At 42.4% G+C, this 21,348-nt stretch overlaps 1 protein-coding gene across 1 annotated transcript in view; it reads left to right on the top strand.

The window, feature by feature from the left end:
• The window catches only part of LOC140210488 (piezo-type mechanosensitive ion channel component 2-like), a 201,261-nt gene that overhangs the window by 38,383 nt on the left and 141,530 nt on the right, over positions 1-21,348 (top strand). Inside the window, exons 13-14 of the mRNA XM_072279479.1 lie at positions 20,616-20,728; positions 20,879-21,343. Of these exons, the coding sequence (XP_072135580.1) occupies positions 20,616-20,728; positions 20,879-21,343 (578 nt within the window). The remainder of the gene's footprint in view (positions 1-20,615; positions 20,729-20,878; positions 21,344-21,348) is intronic.

Below are 21,348 nucleotides of genomic sequence, written 5' to 3'. Positions count from 1 at the left end.
TAGGGATGCCAGGTTGGATAGTTGAATGCTCCTCTTGCAGGACGTGGGAAGATAGGGAGACGTCCAGTGTCCCTGACGACTACATCTGTGGGAAATGCATCCAGCCATAACTTCTAATAATCTGCACTAAGGAGTTGGAGGTGGAACTGAATGAACTCCAGATCATTCGAGAGGCTGGGTGAGTGATAGATAGGACGTATAGAGAGGTAGTTACACCCAAGGTGCTTGACACAGGAAATTGGGTGACGGTCAGGAAAGGAAAAGGGGTTACACAGTCATCCTGTGCTCATCCCATCAACCAAAGGTGTACCATTTTGGACACTGTCGGGTGAGATGACCTAGCTGAGGATGTTTCTGGCACTGAGTCTGGCTCTGTGACTCAGAAGGGAAGGGGAGAGAAGAGGCGAGCTATGGTGATAGGAGAGTCATTAGTTAGGGGGACAGAAAGGAGGTTTTGTGGATGAGAAAGAGAGTACCAGCTGGTATGTTGCCCCTGGATGCCAGCGTCTAAGACATCTCAGATCAAGTCCCCAGTATTCTTAAGTAGGAGAGTGAGCAGCTAGAGGTCATGGTCCACGTAGGAATCAATGACATAGGTAGGAAGATTGAGGAGGTTCTGCAAATGGAGTTCAGAGAGTTACGTGCAAAGTTAAGGATATCCAGGGTTGTGATTTCAAGATTGCTACCCATACCATGTGCTAGTAAGCCTAGAAATAGGAAGGTCATGCAGTTAACACATGGCTAAGGAGTTGGTGTAGGAGTGAGGGCCTCAGATATTTGGATGATTGGGCTCTTTTCCAGGGAAGGTGAGACCTATTCAGAAAAGATGACTTGCACCTGAACTGGAGAGGGACTAAGATCCTAGCGGGAAGGTTTGCTAGTACTGCGGTGGGGAGGGGTGAAGGGTTAAACTAGAGTTGCAGGGGATGGGAACCAAAGTGCCAGAACAGTTAGTGGAGCGGTTGTAGAGACAGATGTTGGTAAGGCCTCAGTCAAAGTCAGGAATCAAAAGGTTGAGCATGGTGTGACTAGTGTCCCGAGCTGTGTATACTGTATTTCTTTTTTTTTGGCGTGTGCCTGTGTGTGTGCGCGTCTGCGTGTCCATGTGTGCATCTGCGATGATGTCTTTTTCATGGCTTTTACAAGGCGCGGAGTGAGAGGGAGAGACTGTGTGGTGTGCTACTCCTCACACAGACATTTTCGCAGTATTTTCCCTTTATTTTACGAGGTTGAGTTGGGATCTCAACACTCAATCCGGCACGAATGGAAAGTGTACTTCAGGAGCAGACCCGACTGGTTTCGGACCCGGGAGCTCTGCTCCCGGGTCCGGCACCAATGTCATTGCGCCACCAGCCAGCCCAATGTGTGTACTGTATTTCAGTGCAAGAAGTATTATAGGAAAGGCAGGTGAGCTCAGGGCATGGGCTAACACATGGGATTATGATATTGTAGCCATTAGTGAGACTTGGTTGCAGGATGGGCAGGTCTGGCACCTCAGTATTCTGGGGTTGTGTTGTTTTAGATGTCACGGCACAGGAGGGGTTCAAGGAAAAGGGGTGGTGTTACTAGTCAGGGAAAATGTCACGGCAGTGCTAGTCAGGATAGACTGGAGAAGTTGTTTAGTGAGGCATTATAGGTGAAACTGAGGAATAAGAAAGGTTTGACCTGTAATATGGGGCTATATTACAGACCATCTAACAGATCACAGGATTTAGAGCAAAAAAATTGTATAGTGATTGCAGACTGTTGCAAGTGCAGCCCCCCGGCCACCCTCAGGGTCGCTCGGCTCGCTGCCGTCTAGGGAAACAGCCTCGGCCCCGCCAAACTGGGTAATTCGTTTGTGTGGATGCTGTGTGAGGTACCCCACCCCGCCCAAATAACAGACAATACACCAGATGCAATTAAATGATTTACAGTTTATAGATATTACTGGAACGATATAATTAAAAGAGAATAAAATATAAAAGGAAAATAAAAGGTGCCACACTTATCAAAGTTCAATCTCTTCGTGCACAAAAACCGTTGGAGCTCAAGGACCTTCTTCTTCACCCTGCGACCCCCCCCCCCCCGGACCACCTCGACCGGCCGCCTGGGACCAACAACGGTGGTCGACCAGACGCTCCATACGAGTCCGTCTCCGTCTCCGTCTCCTCTCCTCGCCGAACGTCCCGCTTGGGGTCCGACCCCGTTAGCGGACTCACAGCACCTGGTCCATCCTCTGTCTCGCTCTCCCGCCTTCTGCCCCAATCCCCCGCGCATACAGTATCTTCAAATACACCAAAACCATAACAACTATCCCAATTGGTTAATAGCACCCTCTTATCACCCTCTAAACCACAATAAGCTGCTAGCGCAAACTTTCTCAGCGTTAAAGCACAACAAAGCCGCATTCCCCAGATTAACATAACAAAAACGCCATTTTAATTAGCCTTCGCAGTAACATAAAAATCGAAACCCCCTTACACAAGAAACATAAGGTTGTTATAGCAGGTGATTTTAACTTTCCACATATTGACTAGGACTCCCATTTCCATAAAAGGATGAAATGGGATAGAGTTTGTCAAATGGGTTCAGGAAAATTTCCCTAATCAATATGCAGAAGTCCCAATGAGAGTGTGTGTGATACTTGATCTGCTGTTATGGAATGAGACAGAGCAGGTGACAGAAGCTTGTGTAGGGGACTCTTTACATCTAGTGATCAAAATGCCAAAATTTTAAAAGTAAATATGCAAAAGATAGGTCTAGTCTGTGGGTTGAGATTCTAAATTGGAGAAAGGCCAGTTTTGATGGCATCAGAAAGGATCTGGCAATTGTGGACTGGGATAAGCTATTTCCTGGCAACGATGTACATGGTAAGTGCGAGGCCTTCAGAAGGGAAATTTTGAGAGTACAAAGCTTGTATATGACTTTCAGAATAAAAGGTAAAGATAACAGGTTTAGGTAACTTTGGCTTTCAAGAGATATTGAGGCTCTGGTTAAGAAAAAAAAAGGTACATTGCAGGTATAGGCAGGTAGGAACAAATGGAGTGCTTATGGAATATAAGAAATACAAGAGAACACTTAAGAAAGAAATTAGGAAGGCTAAAAGAAGGCATGAGGTTGCCCTAGTAGACAAGGTGAAGGAGAATCCTAAGGGATTCTACAGATATGTTAAGAGTGAAAGGATTTCAAGGGACAAAATTGGTCCTTTGGAAGATCAAAATGGTAATCCATGTGTGGAGCCAAGAGATGGGGAAGACCTTAAATCAACTTTTTTGCTTTTGTTTTTACTCGGGAGATGAGAACCGAGTCTATAGAAGTGAGGCAAGGTAGCATCAAGTTCATGGACCCTATACAGATTACAGAGGAGGAGCTGTTTGCTGTCTTGAGGCAAATTAGAGTGGATAAATCCCCAGGACCTGACAAGGTGTTCCTTTGGACCCTGTAGGAGGCAGCTGCAGAAATTGCAGGGGCCCTAGTAGAGATATTAAAATCATCCTTAGCGACAGGTGAGGTACCAAAGGGTTGGAGGATAGCCAATGTTGTTCTGCTGCTTAAGAAAGGCTCTAAAAATGAACCAGGAAATTATAGGCCAGTGAGCCTGACATCAGTAGTGGGAAAGTTATTGGAAGGTATTCTAAGTGACCAGATATACAAGTATTTGGATAGGCATGGACTGATTTGGGATAGTCAGCAAGGCTTCCTACATGATAGACAATGTCTAACCGATCTCACAGATGAAGTTACCAGGAGAGTTGATGAAGACAAATCAGCAGATGTTGTCTACATAGACTTTAGCAAGGTATTTGACAAGGTCCCACATGGGAGGTTGGTCAAAATGTTTCAGTCGCTTGGCAATCAAGATGAGGTATCAAATTTGTCAGAAAAGCCAGAGGGTGGTAATAGATGGTTGCCTCTCTGACTGGAGGTCTGTGACTAGTGGAGTGCCGCAGGGATCGGTGCTGAGTCCTTTGTTGTTTCTCATCTATATCAATAATCTGGATAATAATGTGCTCAACTGGATCAGCAAATTTGTGGATGACACCAAGATTGGGGATTTGTGGATTCATTCACTGACATCTTTGGTGGAGGGGTGGTTGAGGCAGGTACAACTACAGGATTTAAAAAAAACATTTGTATAGATATATGGATAGGAAAGGGAAAAAGGACATGAGCCAAATGTAGGAAATTGGGATTAGTGTAGAGAGACACCTTGGTCAGCAAGGATGAGTTGAGCTGAAGGACATGTTTTCATGCTGTATGGCTCTATGGCACTCTAAAAGTTGACCATCACTTTGCCTCCATAGATAGCTGAGTTCTTACAGCAGTTTGTAATTTGTACATTAAATGTGCCAGGGTCATTGGTATTTGATGAGAAAGTACAGTATGCTGAAGCCCTTGAAAGGATGATTTAAATCCTGTGTTGATAAGTACATGGAAATAAAAGATTAAAAAGGATGAAAACACTTGGTTGAAATGATTCATGACTTTCCTCACAGTGTCAACTAAAAGGTAACTTCTAATCTCTTATATCTACACACTCTCCTGATTCCAAGCCAATGACATTCTTCAAGGCAGCACCTACAGTAACACAATGATCAAGGGGACTTCAACCTTCTGATAGGTAGGGTAAGCCAGATGGCCAAAACTTGGCTTGAAGGATGAGTTCATAGACTATATTCAGAATATTCATTTGGAACAATGCCAATGAGGGAACAATCTACCCTGCATCTTCTCTTATACTTCACGAAATAGAATTGCAGCAAGTTTATGATACAGAAGGAGGGCATTCAACCCATCACGTTGGTGTTGGTCAGTAAAGTAAAATCCTGTCTTTCAGTACTGGGACATGGCCCTGCAGGCTACAGTTCTTCAACTGCACATCAAAGCGTAATGAGAGAGAGCTATGGATGGTGGTGAACAGAGTATGGTCTAGAATTGACTCAGACTTACACTAGATGGCACAAACAAAGTCCAAAGGCAAAATCCCAAACCGTTGTACTAGAAATTAAACTCCTACGATTGAGCACTGAGTGCTCAACCATGTAGTCTTTAAGTACAGACTTTCCATGAGGAAATGCGGCAGGCAATAATTGGCAGTCTAAGTCTTAAAGGGACAGCAGCAACTAGCCATACCCCAGGGAACTGGAGTGCCAAAACTTGAATGCCTGTTGCTGTTCCATTGGGACCATGACGGAAACCTCATCCTATGGCTGGCTCCTAATGGCACAGGGTGATCAGGAAGGTCCTCTATCAAGCTAGGGTCCCGGATGTCCCATGAAGGAATCCAGCTTCTTTCTTTTGGGCCATATCCCTCCCGATCCATGAGATACTGTTCAAAAGTTGCCGGACTGTGTAGGTGTAACAATTCTGGGAGGCAGAGGAAGTTTGGGGTCTGGAGCCAAGGTGCTGGCACTCAAGGGCTTAAGGCTGGATATGTAGAATGTGGGGTGAATCTGCATAGAATTTGGGAGCTGGAGACGATAGATAACTGGGTTGACGTGTTGTGGGATTTTGAACATACTGATGTAATGAGGCCCAATTTTCTGGATTCAACTTTCATAAGAATATCTCTAGTTGAGAGCCAGACTCGCTGACTGGAAAGAAGTGCTGGTCCCTGTCTTCTCTGGCAGTTGGCCTGGTCTTCCTGTTGCCGCGAATTGGCCAACAACATCTCTCTCACCTTAACCCATTTTTGGTGACACCTTTGGACCAGTTGGTCCCCACCTCTGGTTCTTGTTCCGGGAACAGCAGAGGACGGTACCCAAATTAGCATTCAAAAGGGGTCTTCCAGATAGACGAACACTGAAGTATGTTTTGCGTAAGCTCCACCCAGATCCGTTTGTTACTCCAAGTGGTAGAGTTCTCCGAAGCTAGACATATGAGTCTAGGTCCTGGTTGACTCTCTCCATTTGCCCATTGTTCTGCGGATGGAACCCAGACAATGGACCAGCAGAGGCCCCAGTGAGCTCACAAGAGGCCTGCCAAAACCTAGAGGTAAACTGGGGACCGTGAGTTTAGCCAATGTCTGGGGAGAATCCTGAAGACATGCTGTAACATGAGCTTGGTGGTGTCCGAAGCCGATGGTAATTTGGAAAGGGGTACGAAGCAGCAGGCCTTGGATAATCGGTCTATGTCCACCATGATTACTGTATCATACTGAGATACCAGAAGTCCACTGACAAAGTCCATAGAGATATGGGACCAAGGGTGAGTAGGAAAGGGGAGAGGTCGAAGCAGACCTTGAGGATGTGCTCGGAGTTCTTTATTTTGTGTGCAGACATCACACTCATTGCCGGATATCTTTAGTCATACCTGGCCACCAGTAATGCCTCTTGACAAACTCTAGGCTACTACTGCATGCCCGGCTCCTGGTGTTACAGTTTACAGTTACCGTTCTATAGATTTTCTAAGTATACCCACAGAAAAAGAATCTCAGGGTTCTATGTGGTGACACGTATGTACTCTGATAATAAGTTTTACTTTGAACGGTGATCTTATTTATCCTCCCAAAGTCAGTGCCTTGCCTTAGTCCAGCATCTATTTTTGTGACGAAGAAAAACCGGTCCCAGTGGGAGATGTGAATGGTTGAATAAACCAGATGCCAGACCTTCTTGGATGTAGTCCTCCATGGCTTTTCTCTGGGGCTGATAGAGCTGTCCCTTGATGAGGACAAGTACCCGGAAGCAGTTCGATGGTGCAGTCATAGTCCCAGTGAGGTGGTAGAGTGGTGGCCTTCTTCTTGTTGAAGACCTCCAGCAGGTCTGAATATTCTGGAGGTACTCAAGATGCACTGGTGTTGGAGGTGGAACGTTCAACAGGTATATTCGGGAAGCATGGTGGTGGCAGTCTCGGAAATTATTTCAGGAGGTAACTCAGAAGGACCCCCTTTTAGAGGCATTTCTTTTGGCACTGGTTTGACCAGCCCAGAACAACCCCAGTAGTCCAATTGACTCCAGGGTCGTGGGATGAGCCAGAACAAGTGGTATTTCTGGGGAGCAAATGAGGTGAAGCTGGATTGATTCCACATGCTGGCAAAGCTTGAGCTTAAACAAGGATGTGTGGTGGTTAACCTGCCCTGGCACCAAAAGTCTCCCATCCAGGGTCGTGGCAACGAGCCACTAGTTGACATGTGAAAGGGGAATTTTCAATCTTTTGGCCAGTCCAAGGCCCAAACTACCCCCACCCCTGCACTGGAGTCAATAAAGGCATCTAGGGGATGTTTTCCCCATGAAGGTGACACGGGGAACACTATCTGGAGGGAGCTGAACCAGGAGTGAGGCTAGCAACTGTCACAGCCCTCCCTATGCTGGACAGTACTGGGAATTTCCCAGCGGCTTGGGACAAGAAGTCCAATAATGCCTGGGCTCTCCACAGTAAATGCAGCACCTCTCCCTTCTTGTCTCTATTTCACCTCGAGAGAGCATGGTCCGGTGTATTTGCATAGGCTCCTCAGAGGCTGGGATTGGCCCGGGGAATAGGAGAGGACAGAGGATAGTCAAGAGGAGAATCATTTTGGAATAATGCCCTTCGTCTGTCCCTTCTCCTTTCTGTTAATTGGTTATTGAGTCAATTTGTCTTTCTTTCTTTCTTTATCAATCTTTTTATTATTTAAAAGAAGTACATATATCCAAACAAGATGAGGATTATCTCAGATATCTATATCAATAACAATACATATAAAAGGTAACATAAACATTATCAAGATCATACATTCTCTATAAACAAAAACAAAAAATAATAAAAAAGAAAAAAATAAAAGAAAAAAAGGGGGACTGGGCAGCCCATATTGAGAGTAAAGTAAGAAAAAAGAAAGACTTTCTGATCAAATCCAAAGTTTTGAGAGAGTAACTGGGAGAGCAATAAATCAAACCATATGAAAATATTGAATAAAAGGTCTCCAGGTTTCTTCAAATTTAAAGGATGTATCAAATGTCCAACTTCTTATTTTCTCTAAACTTAGACAGGACATAATGGAGGAAAGCCAGTAGAAAACAGTAGGTGAATTAGAGTCCTTCCACTTAAGCAAAATGGCTCTCCTAACCAATAAAGTTGTAAATGCTGTCATCCGTTGAGCGGAAACAGGAACATATCCTGCTTCCAGTGGAATGATCCCAAAAATTGCTGTAGATAAATTTGGTTGTAGGTCCAAATTCAAAACTTTTGGTAAAGTTTTAAAGACATCTTTCCAAAAATTATCTATCTTGATACAAGACCAAAACATATGAGTTAAAGTAGCCACCTCAATATTACATCTGTCACAAATAGGATTAATATTAGGAGAAATATGGGCTAATTTATCCTTTGACATATGTGCCCGGTGTACTATCTTGAACAGTATCAAGGAATGACGGGCACAAATGGATGAGGTATTTACCAAATGAAAAGTTTTATCCCATTGATTATCTGAAAGTGACTCTCAAAATTCCAATTCCCACTCACCTTTAATCTATTTCTTCTATGTTATCTATATTTTCTGAATTTAGTAGGTTTTCTGGATATAAATCAAATTTGCACAAAAGTGAGTTATTTCCTCTTAATAACTACTTGGATCAATACGATCAAATTCCTTTTAGTATTGCTAAAAATAACTTTACTTATCTTGGTATTAAAATTACCAAAAATTTTCAGGATCTGTATAAATATAACTTCCTTCCATTAATTGAATACATGCAACAAATACTTTCTAAATGGTCTCCTATGACATTATCTTTAATTGGTTGAATTAATGCTATTAAAATGATAGTGCTACCGAAGTTCTTATATGTGTTCCAAGCAATCCCTTCTTTGTTCTGAAACTGTTTTTGATAGAACAGACTCTAAAATTTTATCTTATATTTGGAATAATAAAAATCCTAGATTGAGTAAACCTCTATTGCAGAAATTAAAAAAGCATGGTGGTATGGCTTTGCCAAATTTTAGAATGTATCATTGGACAATTAATATTCAATATATTTCATTTTGGATTCATTATTCAGACAAACATGATTGTCCTTTATGGGTGGATTTGGAGAAAAACTCGGTGAAGGGGTATTCTTTGGCCTCTTTACTGGGAGCTCCTCTTCCTTTTTTGCTTTCTAAGATTGGTAGTCGAGACCTCAATCCCATTATTACACATACATTAAGAATTTGGTTTCAGTTTCGTAGATTTTTGAGTTTAATAACTTTGTTCTTTCTAGTGAAATCCATCTTAATAATTTTTTTAAACCATCAATTTCCAATCAGACCTTTTTAACTTGGAAAACCAAAGGAATAATAACTTTTTTGGATTTGTTTATGGAGGATAGTTTAATGTCTTTCACTCAGTGGACAAATGTGATTTATCTAATGCTCACTTTTTTAGATATTTACAAATTAGGAATTTTTTACATAGTTTACTTCCAAATTTTCCCTCTGCTTATCCACCCAATATGATAGATACTCTTTTTCAGGTTAAACCATCTCAAGAAGGACTGATGGCTATAATTTATAAATGGTTATTGAATTTGCGAAAGGTATCTAACGATGAAATTAAAGGTGCGTGAGTCAATTTGTCAAGTCTATAAGACTCTCTAGATTAGTGATTCCCAACTTCTTTTAGCCCAATGCCCCCCTAAAGCACCTTCATACTTGCCAACTAGGCACAATATACTTTCCGGCACCCCCATAGTGTAAAAACATGTCTACCATCTTCTAGTATGAGAAAAACGATTCTACTTTAAATTTTTATTTATACAGCAGCTTCAATATCAATATGAGCTTGATGGTATTTAACAAGAGTCGAAATATCTGGTTCAAGTTCAAGTTGTGACAGCAAAAGCCTTAATTCCCCATGTGTAACAATGTCCAAGTGGTTTCTGTTTTTTGTGAGTATGTGGTTGGCTGTACTGAAGCCTCTTTCAACAAGGTAGGAGGTTGGAAATGTAATGAAGAGCAGTTTGACTCTTGTCCAAAGGCCAGGAAACTTCATATGACAATGTAGTCGCATACCACAAAAGCAGACATCTTTGAAAAGCATTTTTGCTTCTTCAGAATTAGAATCAGGTTTATTATCATCGGAATGTGTCATGGAAGTTGTTAATTTAGCAGCAGCAGTTCAATGTAATAGATAGTATAGAAGAAAAATAATAATAAATCAATCAATTACAGTATACGTATATTGAATAGATTAAAAATCATGCAAAAAAACAGAAATAATATATATTAATAACCCTTGAGGTAGTGTTCAAGGGTTCAATGTCCATTTAGGAATTGGATGGCAGAGGGGAAGAAGCTGTTTCTGAATCACTGAGTGTGTACCTTCAGGCTTCTGTACCTCCTTCCTGATGGTAACAGTGAGAGAAGGGCATGCCCTGGGTGCTGGAGGTCCTTAATAATGGACGCTGCCTTTCTGAGACACCGCTCCTTGGAGATGTCTTCGGTACTTTGTAGGCTAGTGCCCAAGATGGAGTTGACTAGATTTACGACCCTCTGCAGCCTCTTTCAGTCCTGTGCAGTAGCACCCGCTCCCCCATACCAGACAGTGATGTAGCCTGTCAGAATGCTCTCCACAGTACATCTGTATAATTTTTTGAGTGTCTTTGTTGACATACCAAATCTCTTCAAACTCCTAATGGAGTATAGTCGCTGTCTTGCCTTTTTTATAATTGCATCGATATGTTGGGACTAGGTTAGGTCATCAGCGATCTTGATACCCAGGAACTTCAAACTGCTCACTCTCTCCACTTCTGATCCTTCTATGAGGATTGGTATGTGTTCCTTTGTCTTACCCTTCCTGAACTCCACAATCAGCTCTTTTGTCTTACTGATGTTGAGTGCCAGGTTGTTGCTGTGGCACCATTCCACTAGTTGGCATATCTCACTCCTGTATGCCCTCTCGTCACCACCTGAGATTCTACCAACGATGGTTGTATCGTCAGCAAATTTATAGATGGTATTTGAGCTATGCCTAGCCACACAGTCATGTGTATATAGAGAGTAGAGCAGTGGGCTAAGCACACACCCCCAAGATGCACCAGTGTTGATCGTCAGCGAGGAGGAAATGTTATCACCAATCCATACAGATTGTGGTCTTCCAGTTAGGAAGTTGAGGATTCAATTGCAGAGGGAGATCCAGAGGCCCAGGATTTGTAACTTCTCAATCAGGTTTGTGGGAATGATGGTATTAGCTATAGTTGGTGAACAGCATCCTAACATAGCTGTTTGTGTTGTCCAGGTGGTTAAAGCTGTGTGAAGGGCCATTGAGATTGCGTCTGCCGTTGACCTATTGTGGAGATAGGCAAATTGTAATGGGTCCGGATCCTTGCTGAGGAAGGAGTTCAGTCTAGTCATGACAAACCTCTCAAAGCATTTCATCACTGTAGATGTGAGTACTACTGGGTGATATTTATTAAGGCAGCTCACATTATTCTTCTTAGGCACTGGTATAATTGTTGCCTTTTTGAAGCAAGTGGGAACTTCCTCCCGTAGTAATGAGAGGTTGAAAATGTCCTTGAATGCTCCCGTTAGTTGGTTGGCACAGGTTTTCAGAGCCTTACCAGGTACTCCATCTGGACCTTCCACCTTGAGAGGGTTCACTCTCTTTAATGACAGCCTAACATCGGCCTCTGAGGCAGATATTACAGGGTCATCAGGTGCAGCAGGGATCTTCACAGATATTGTTGTGTTCTCCCTTTCAAAGTGTGCAGAAGAAGGCGTTGAGTTCATCTGGTAGTGAAGCGTCACTGCCATTCATGCTAATGGGTTTCACTTTGTAGGAAGTAATTTCTTGCAAACCCTGCCAGAGTTGTCGTACATCTGATGTCACCTCCAACCTCATTCAAAATTGCCTCTTCGCACTTGAAAAAGCCCTCCGCAAATCATACCTCATTTTCTGGTACAGGCCTGGGTCGCCAGACTTGAATGCCACAGATCTAGCCTTCAGCAGATAACATATCCCCTTGGTTCATCCACGGCTTTTGGTTTGGGACTGTACAGTAAGTCTTTGTGGGCACACACTCATCCACACAGGTTTTAATGAAGTCGGTAACAACTGCAGCATACTCATCCAGGTTCAAAGATGAATCCCTGAATACATTCCAGTCCACCGATTCAAAGCAGTCCTGTAGGTGCTCCTGTGCTTCCCTTGTCCATACCTTCTTGGTCCTCACTGCTGGTGCTGCAGTCTTCAGTCTCTGCCTATACTCAGGGAGTAGAAGTACAGCCAGGTGATTAAGACTTTCCAAAGTGAGGGTGTGGAATATCATGGTAGGCATTCTTGATGGTGGTGTAACAGTGGTCCAGTGTGTTGTTTCCGCTGGTATTGCAAGTAACCTGTTGATGGTAATTGCTTAGTGATATTTTCAGACTGGCCTAGTTAAAATCGATGGTGAAGGCATTAGTGTGTGCTGTTTCATGCTTGTTGATCCCATTGCTCAGATCATCTAAAGCCTGATTGACATTGGCCTGAGATGGAATGTATCTGTCTGTCTCGGTACCATATCCGATGCGGATGTTGGTGACCATGGTTTTCCATATAGATCTATCCTTCGTTCTTTGGATGACTTCCATTTCCTCGATGTGTAGCCACCTGGCTATGCTTTTGATGAACATAAGCCGAGGTCTTCCTCTAGGTTTGCTCCCCTCAATCTTTCCAGAGAGCATGAGTTTTTCTAGCTCATCTTTCCGCATGATGTGTCCTTGGAATCTGAGTTGTCTTTCTCTTATTGTTGGTACGAGTGAGCGAACTGCTTGGGCTCTTCTGAGAACTTCTTCATTTGATGTGTGTGTGGTCCATGATATTTTTAACATTCTCCTGTAGAACCATAACTCAGCTGCTTCTAGTCTCTTTCTATTGCTGGGGAAATGGTCCAGCATTCACTTCCATAAGTCAGGATAGAATAAATGTAGCACTGCAGTATTCTGTTTTTAGTGTACATGTTCATCTTTCTGTCTGTTAATATGGTCTTCATTTTTTGGAAAGCTTCTTTCGCCATTGCTATTCTGTGTTCGATATCTATGGTCACACCTGCCATTACTTGTTATTAGGCTGCCAAGATATCTGAATTTGTTGGCTTGTTTGATGTTTGTATTTCCGATCTTGATCACACATTGTGGGATGTTTGTCTTTCTGGAGATGACCATGCTATCTGTTTTCTCAGTGTTGATTGAGAGGCCTCTGCGATTACTTTCTGCTGCCACTATAGTGAGTAGTTCTTGAAGTTTTGTTTCTGAGTCAGCTATTAGTACAATGTCATCAGCATATCTCTTGTTATTTATATTATGGCCTCCAATTGTGAATCCTTTGATGTCTTTGATACTTCGCAAGATATTTTCACAATACAGGTTGAATAAGTCTGGTGAAAAGACACAACCTTGCCTGACTCCTCTCATGATATTTACATACTCACTCACTTCTCCTTCTATTCTGATGGATGCTGTCCGGTCCCAGTATAAGTTTCTTAAGAAATGTATATCTTTCCCATCTATGTCAAGATCTTGAACCATATCCAGAAGATATGGTGGAATGTATACTGCTACCAAAATGACCCTGGAGAACTCTCATGGTAGGTAAAAAGGATGGCACTTTACTGCTAGAATTTCCAGGTCTGGTGAGCAGAATTGGGACAGCACTGATATATTTGTGCACCAAGAAGAATTTATCATGAGGCATATTCCTCCACCTCTGCTTTTGAGAGACTCTATAGATTTATCTTGACAGCGTATAGTAAACCTGTCGATCTGAATCGCTGCATCCGGTACAGAAAGGGTTAACCAGTATTCTGTGAAACAAAGTACACACATGGTCCTAATATCCCTCTGATTCAGCACCCTGGCTCTGAGATCATTGATCTTATTCACCAGACTCATCACACTGAATTTCAATTTTTTCGCTTGCAAGTTTTCTTCCTGTTCTTCCACTCTGCAAAGAAATGGGTTAATTCCCCAGTCCGAAATTTCCAGATTGTTCACATCCTTGATTGAAACTATAAATTACAATAAGAAGTACACATAAATAAAGAAAATTAAATTAATTTAGTAGAGCAAAAAGAAAGGCTGCAGACTTCCCCAGCAGAACCAGTCATCTCATGTTTCACGTGGCCGTATGATTCCTAGATATCCGTGTGATCACTTCTGCTCTGGAATCTTCACAGGCTCGCTAAGACCGATAGTAAGCGTAATCCTGGGAGCTGTATTGGCTTTAAAAAGTCTGTTATTGGACATACTTGGAATGAAGCATTTTTATTGCCTATCTGTGTACCATGGGGAAATAGACAAGATGTTGCCTTTTGTTTCAAATTATTACACTTGGAGTCCTTGACAACTGGCTAGATGGCTGATCCATTGCCTGTTTAAGAGGCTCATACTTTATTGGAGGGATTGGGCTTCTTCTGGCTCTAGATTGGTTTTGTAGGAATTCCCAAGGTTTGGCAAACACCTTGCACAGATCACAGCATCTGAGATTGAAGTCCAGTCATAATCTGAAAATTATTATTGGACCACAGCTTTTATGTGTTAATAAGACCCTCACCTGGTGAGGATCTCGTGCCTGATTAAATTACAAGATGCAAGAGAGTAGCAATAGATGGTTGCCTCTCTGACTGGAGGCCTATGACAAATGGTGTGCCACAGGGACCAGTGCTGGGCCTACTATTGCTTGTCAGTGATCTGCGTGATAATGCGATTAGCAGGATAAACAAATTTGCGGGTAACACCAAGATTGGGGGTGTAGTGGAGATCAAGGGAGGCTATCACAGCTTGAAGCAGGATCTGAACAAGCTAGAGAAATGGACTGAAAAACGACAGATGAAATTTAATGCAGACAAGTGTGAGGTGTTAGACTCTGGAGGACAAACCAGGGTAGGAGTTACAAAGTGTGTGGTACGGCACTGAGGCACACTAGAACAGAGGGATCTGGGAATACAGATTCATAATTCCTTGAAAGGGAAATCACAAGTAGATAGGATCATAAAGAGAGTTTTTGGTACATTGGCCTTTATAAATCAAAATATTAAGTACAGGAGTTGGGATGTTATGTTGAAATTGTATAAGGCATAGGTGAGGCCTAATTGGAGTACTGTGTGCAGTTCTGGTCACCCATCTAATAAGAATGAAAGAGTGCAGAGAAATTTTACAAAGATGCTGCCAGGACTTGAGGACTTGAATTATAGGGAAAAGTTAAACAGGTTAGAACTTTATTCCCAAGCCATAGGAGCTTTAATAGAGGTATACAAAATAATGATGGTATAGATAGGGTAAATGAAAGCAGGATTTTTCCGCCGAGGTTGGGTGAGACTAGAACTAGAGATTATAGGTTAAGGGTAAAAGATGAGCTGTTTAAGGGGAACATGAGGGGGAACTTCTTCACTCAAAGGGTGCTGAGAGTGTGGAGTGAGCTGCTAGTGAAAGTGGTGGATTTGGGTTCAATTTCAACATTAAAGAGAAATTTAGATAGGTACATGGGCAGGAGGGGTATGGAGGACTATGGCCCGGGTGCAGGTCGATGGGTCTAGACATAGACTGGGTGGACTCTATAAGAGTGAGCATACAGTAAATACATTGTCTGATATTAACTCCTTCACATGATGCACCTGGGTAGGAGGTGGGGTAGTTCAAAGATGAACAGGTATGTCATGCCAACATGCTGACTAACAGCAAATCCCATCTCACCATCGGGTCATTGTCACAGGGCTGGCTCTGGTTGTATGCTGTCTGCTCTTTGCTCCATTACAAGAGTTGCTGTTCTTCAACAGTCGTGAAACACTTTGGAAAGAGAGGGAGGTTCTGAATGATACTGTGTAGGTGCAAGTCTTTCTCTTTCCCAGGGATTCAGTCTTGAGCTAGGACCTGACTTTTGTATTTCAAATACAAACTTCATCCACAATAAAATATATAAAGAGCGCAAAATTCCTTACATTTCGTCATTTGGTTAATCAATTTAGTAGTGTCACCAGTGCTACTCATGTAGCCTCCTGGGGCAATGCACTCTTTTATTTTTGGAGGGGTTTCCTCCACTCCACCCACTCAGCCCCTCTATATCCAGTAGCAGAAGGAGCCTCTGTGGTCCTTCTCCACAGAACCATAGCATTGGCTGCACTGAGGTTTCAGTTCATTCCTTGGCACCTACTCCTGGAGCCTTGACTGTACCAGTCAGCAGCATTCCCATACTAACCTCTCGCTTTGGTGAAAGACTAACATGGATCAAAAGGCATCTTTCACTGAGCTGATAGCCTTCCAGCAGAGTGTGTCTGTCTGTCTGTCTGTCTGTCTTGGGGACAGCCCGTAGATCAAATAATTCCCGGGGGAAATCCAGCTGTCTTCTGCCTCACGGTCAGATTGACATGGGTAAATGCCAATGTTGTTGGCTACATTTTAGTGTAATGGTTAACATAACGTTGTTACAGCACTATGAGCTAGGATGAAATCTGCCATTGTCTGTAAGCCATTGTATGTTCTCCCTGTGACTGCATAGGTTTCCTCCAAGTGCCCTAGTTTCCTCCCTCATTCCAAAGATGTATGGGTTGGCAGGCTAATTGATCACATGGGTATAACTGGGTGGCACGGGCTCGTTGGCTGGAAGGGCCAGTTACAATGCTGTTTCTCTAAATAAAATAAATAAACAACAAACACCACGATGATTTAAAAAAAATAATGTTTATCTTTATCTTACAGCATTAAAGTTCAAGCTAGGAGGCTGAGCAGGAGGTGAGCTCTAATATCGTCCTTCCTTCTGAAGTCGCCAGTTATACTGTTTACTCTGCTTTATTCCGGCTCACTTTCTCCATGTAGGGTGAGACACTTGATCCTTTATAGGCCATGGCCATTGATTGGTATTCTCGCATTCACATCTATGTCAGAAGGTGCTGTATATAGGTCTCAGTCGAGAGACTTCAACACAGGGTCTGAGCTAACACTTCCCAGCAGTGCAGAGAATGGGGTTACTTTGGGATCAGATCTGAAAAGCAAGGCCTCAGCTGCTGTTTGGAAGTGGACTTGATACCATACTGTCAAGCATTCATGAACACAAGACCATGTGACATAGGAGCATAATTAGGCCATTCAGCCCATTGAGTTTGTTCTGCCATTGGATTCCATGCTCAGCCCCATTCTCCTGCTTCCTCCCGTAACCTTTAACACCTTTACTAATCAAGAACCTACAACTTGTGCCTTAAATATACCCAAGACTTAGTCTCCACAGACATCAGTGGCAATGAATTCCATAGATTTACCACCCTCTGGCGAAAAAAATTCCTTCTCATCTCTGTTCTAAAGTGCCATCCTTATATTTTGAGTCTGTAGCCTCTGATCCAAGACTTTCCCAAGATTGTACATCCAGTATTCGGTAGTTTTAATGAGATATCCCCCCCCCCCCCCCCATTCTTCTAAACTGCAGCAAGTACAAGCCTAGAGCCAGGAAATGCTCATACATTAACCCTTTCATTCCCAGGATCATTCTTGTAAACCACCTCTGGACCCTCTCCAATGCCAGCACATTTTTTCTTAGATATAGGGCCCAAACTGTACACAATATTCGAAATGTAGACTGATCCATGTGTTATAAAATCTCAGCATTACATCCCTGCTTTAATATTCTAGTCCTTTCAAAGTTAATACCAACATCCTATTTGCCTTCCGTACTACCGACTCAACCTGCAAGCTCTGTAACTAATGATTCTGTAGTTGATTATCATAAGAAATATTGCTACATTACAAAACCAATCAATCCATAAACTTAAGATAAAAGTAAAGAAATGAAGTTTTTTCAGAGACATTCCTGCTACTGTCAAGTCTGCTTTTCACTCTTCATAAATTTTATTTTCTTCCTTTTCAAATCTTTTTATTATTACTATTATCCAAGATTAACACGAGTACATCGAAGTAAGCAACACTTACAATGTCTCAAGAAAAAAAACATTATTTTAAAGATTGAAAAATTATTGGTGATAATAGAAACATACCCTACGAAGCAAGAAAAAGTGGGGGAAAAAAACCATTAGGTGTTCAACCCCGGAGCCATGCATAATACGAAAAGCTTCTAAAGATAAACGTCAAACTGCCCATAAATTTTATTTTATTAACCTACAGGATCTTGCCTGACACCTCTGGCAAGACCAGCATGTGTTGCCTGTCTGGTAGTGGTGAGCTGCTGCCTGGAACCACTCTTGTGATAAAAGTGATAGTGACTGAAGAGTTGGGAAGTGTTGTCAAAAAAGCCCCATCGTTGTAAATGATTTCCAGTATTTTACTTTTTATTCAGAGATACAGCACAATTACAGGCCCTTCTGGCCCAATGAGCCTGCACTGCCCAATTATGCCCATGAGACCAATTAACCTACTAACCCGTACGTCTTCAAAACGTGTGAGGAAACTGGAACACTTGGAGGAAACCCCTGCAGTCACAGGAGAGTGTGCAAACTCCTTACAGACAGCAGTGGATTTGAACCCGGGTCACTGGTGTTGTAACAGTGTTTTACTAACGGCTACGCCTTTGTACCACCCCAAAATATATCACTGCCGCGAGCAGGGTTCGAACGTGGTGAGGAGACCCCACTGGATTTCAGGTCCGGTGTGTTAACCATCTGGCTATAGCTGCCAATAATCCTTGCTGCACTAAGTTTTAGAGGGAGTGAATGTTTCTTACAGAGATTGATGGGAAGCCAGTTAAATAGGCTACTTCATCATAGAGACATACCGCATTGAAACAGAGACTTTTGTCTCGTCTACACTGATCATGAAGCACCCTTTAGTATTCCTCCGAGATCATGTCAAACCACCTGAGTATTTTTAAAGCTCCACTCCTGTGATCAGCTGGAAAGTTTTTCCATCACACAGCAGATGTGTCCAATAGTTGGGGCAAGGTCTGGGGAGCCAGGAGCTGGGTCACACACTGTCTCTGACTGCTCGTTATATGGAAAGTGTAATTACATTCCTAGTGAGCAGTGACAAACCATTTTGAAAATACAGTACTGGGGTTTCTCGGCATTGATTATTGTCTCTTTTGAGGTTGGACATAGCCTGCCTCTGTAACGTGTCACATCGGTTCATGCCTAGGTGAGGCCTGCTAGCTCGCTTCTTTACTTATTGGAGTGCAGACGGAGCTGAATATTGTTCACCAATCACTACTCAATCAATAGATGTTTGGATACTGAGGGAATCGAGAGACGTGGAGTTAGTGTAGGGATGATGAAAGACCAGACACAATACTAAGTAGTTGAGCAGGCATGAGTGACTGATTGCACAGTCACTTCTGTTCCTGCTTCTCGTCATGGAGTCATACAAGTATGGAAATAGGCCCTTGGGCCAGCTGATCCGTAACCTACCAAGATCCCCATCTAAGCTAGTCTATCCGCCAATGTTTGGCCCACATCCCCCTAAACCTTTCCTACCCACGTACCTGTCCTAGTACCTCTTAGATGTTGTTAATGTACATGCCTCATCCACTTCCTCATATATGGACCACCCTCCAGGTGAAAAAACCTGCCCCTCAGGTCTGTATTATTTTTTTTCTCTCTCACCTGAAACCTATGCCCTCTGGTTCTTGGTTCCTGAACCCCTGGGAAAAGAAAACTATGCGCAATTGCCCTATCTATGCCCCTCAGAATTTTATATGCCTCCAAAAGATCACCCTTCATTCTTCTATGCCCCAATAGAAACAAATCCTAACCAGCTCAGCCTCTGCACAACTCATCCTGCTAAATCTCCTCTGCACTCTTTCCAGCTTAATGGCATTTCTCCTATAGCAGGGTGACCAAAACCCAAAGCAATATTCCACTGGCAGCTCACCAATGTCTTGTACAATGTGTTCCTGTGTTCTGATCTTAAAACTGCTGCAAATGATGCAGCTCTGGACAATTTCTTTATCAATGTTCTGTAACTGAAATGATTACTATCCAACAACTACAGCTATCTTCCTCTTTGCAAGACGTGATCCCACCCTTCATTCCCATTAACCTTAATTCCTGATAGCTTCTCATTGTTAGTTTGACCTTTTTTCCATAAATACATGGTATGGGTATTTCTCGCAACGTCAATATATGCAACCCATTCCTAATTGTCCTTTTGACAATAAGAAGTTAATTGTAATTGAGTGGCTTGCTTGGCCAATTTTGAGGGCAGTTAACTGGATCTGAACTCTCAAACTGAGTACGTCAAAGCTCAGGACAGTGTTCTTTAATGCATAAATGCATAAGTTTCCATCAGAAGCTGGTTCTGAAGATAAATCAGCCTGTTATTTTTAATAAAGTTATGAGATGTGGATATTACTAGAAGAGCCAGCATTATTGTCCATCCTGTATTGACCATAAGAAGACAGTGGTTATCATCTTCGTAACCACAGTGTGGTGAACATATTCCCATAGTTCTGCGACTCGTACTGTAGATCCAGAGATTTTACCCAGAGATAATTAAGGAACGGTGTTTAAATAAGTGTCCTTGACAACAGGAGAGTGTTAAATTGGCAGGGTTCCAATGTGCCCCCTTCCTCTGCCTTTCTAGCTGGTAGAAATCGCAGTTCGGATGATGGCAAAGAGACCTTGTCTGGTAGGTTCCAAATTAAGTTCATCCAGTTTTACCAGTTTTTAAACAGATGATAACCAGAATAAAGTTAGCCTTATAAATGAGCAACTTCTTTTCGACCTTATGAGAATCCAGCTGCATGATGAGTTGCTTTGCTTTGCCAGGTTGAATGACGAACACAGTGAAAGCATTAGGAACAGGAGTGACACCTTGGAGAAGCTCAACTTGGAAGAAAAGAATCTACGTTTGGAGGTAGAGGTTGAGCCAGATAATAAAGGTAATTCTAGACAAGATAATGTGACCTTGAGTGCTGAATTTAAGCTTATGCATGGAGTAAGGCATCTTTTTGTCTCTGCTCCATCTTTTATAACTTACTTTCCACTGCTAGATCTGTTTTATGTTTGAAGATTTATTACATTTGTTGAAGGATTTTACAGTTTAAATACGATGGCTGGAACTGAATTACGTAGCGGCAAAACTCTTCCTGAGCCGCAGCAAGCAGAGAAATCAGAGGAAGTTTTTACTTCGGAAAAAATGTTCTCTTTAATGGAACCTATGAATGTGAAGATCGGTACGTTGGATACCAAAATGGATAAATTGACAAAAGCTAATGAATTGTTTGAAAAAACCACCATTGCTATTCAGGAGTCTTTGAAGAGTTTGGAAGATCGATATCAGACGCTTAAGCAGAGTACTCACAGAGCTGAAAGAGATTTTGAATTAATGGATCAATCTATTAAAGAACAGGATTTGAAGATGTCTTTTATGGAAAAGAAAATTAATGAGAATACTTTGGAACTATCAAGGATTAAGAAGAAAGTGATTGATTTGGAAAGCAGAAATTACAGGACGAACTTACGTATACTGGGTTTGCCTGAAAATACGCAAACCGGTGAG

This window comes from Mobula birostris, chromosome 2, assembly GCF_030028105.1.
Source record: "Mobula birostris isolate sMobBir1 chromosome 2, sMobBir1.hap1, whole genome shotgun sequence".
In the NCBI taxonomy this organism is placed as follows: Eukaryota; Metazoa; Chordata; class Chondrichthyes; order Myliobatiformes; family Myliobatidae; genus Mobula; species Mobula birostris.
Note: the sequence above shows the minus strand (reverse complement) of the source record. Positions and strands in the feature narration are given on the sequence as shown.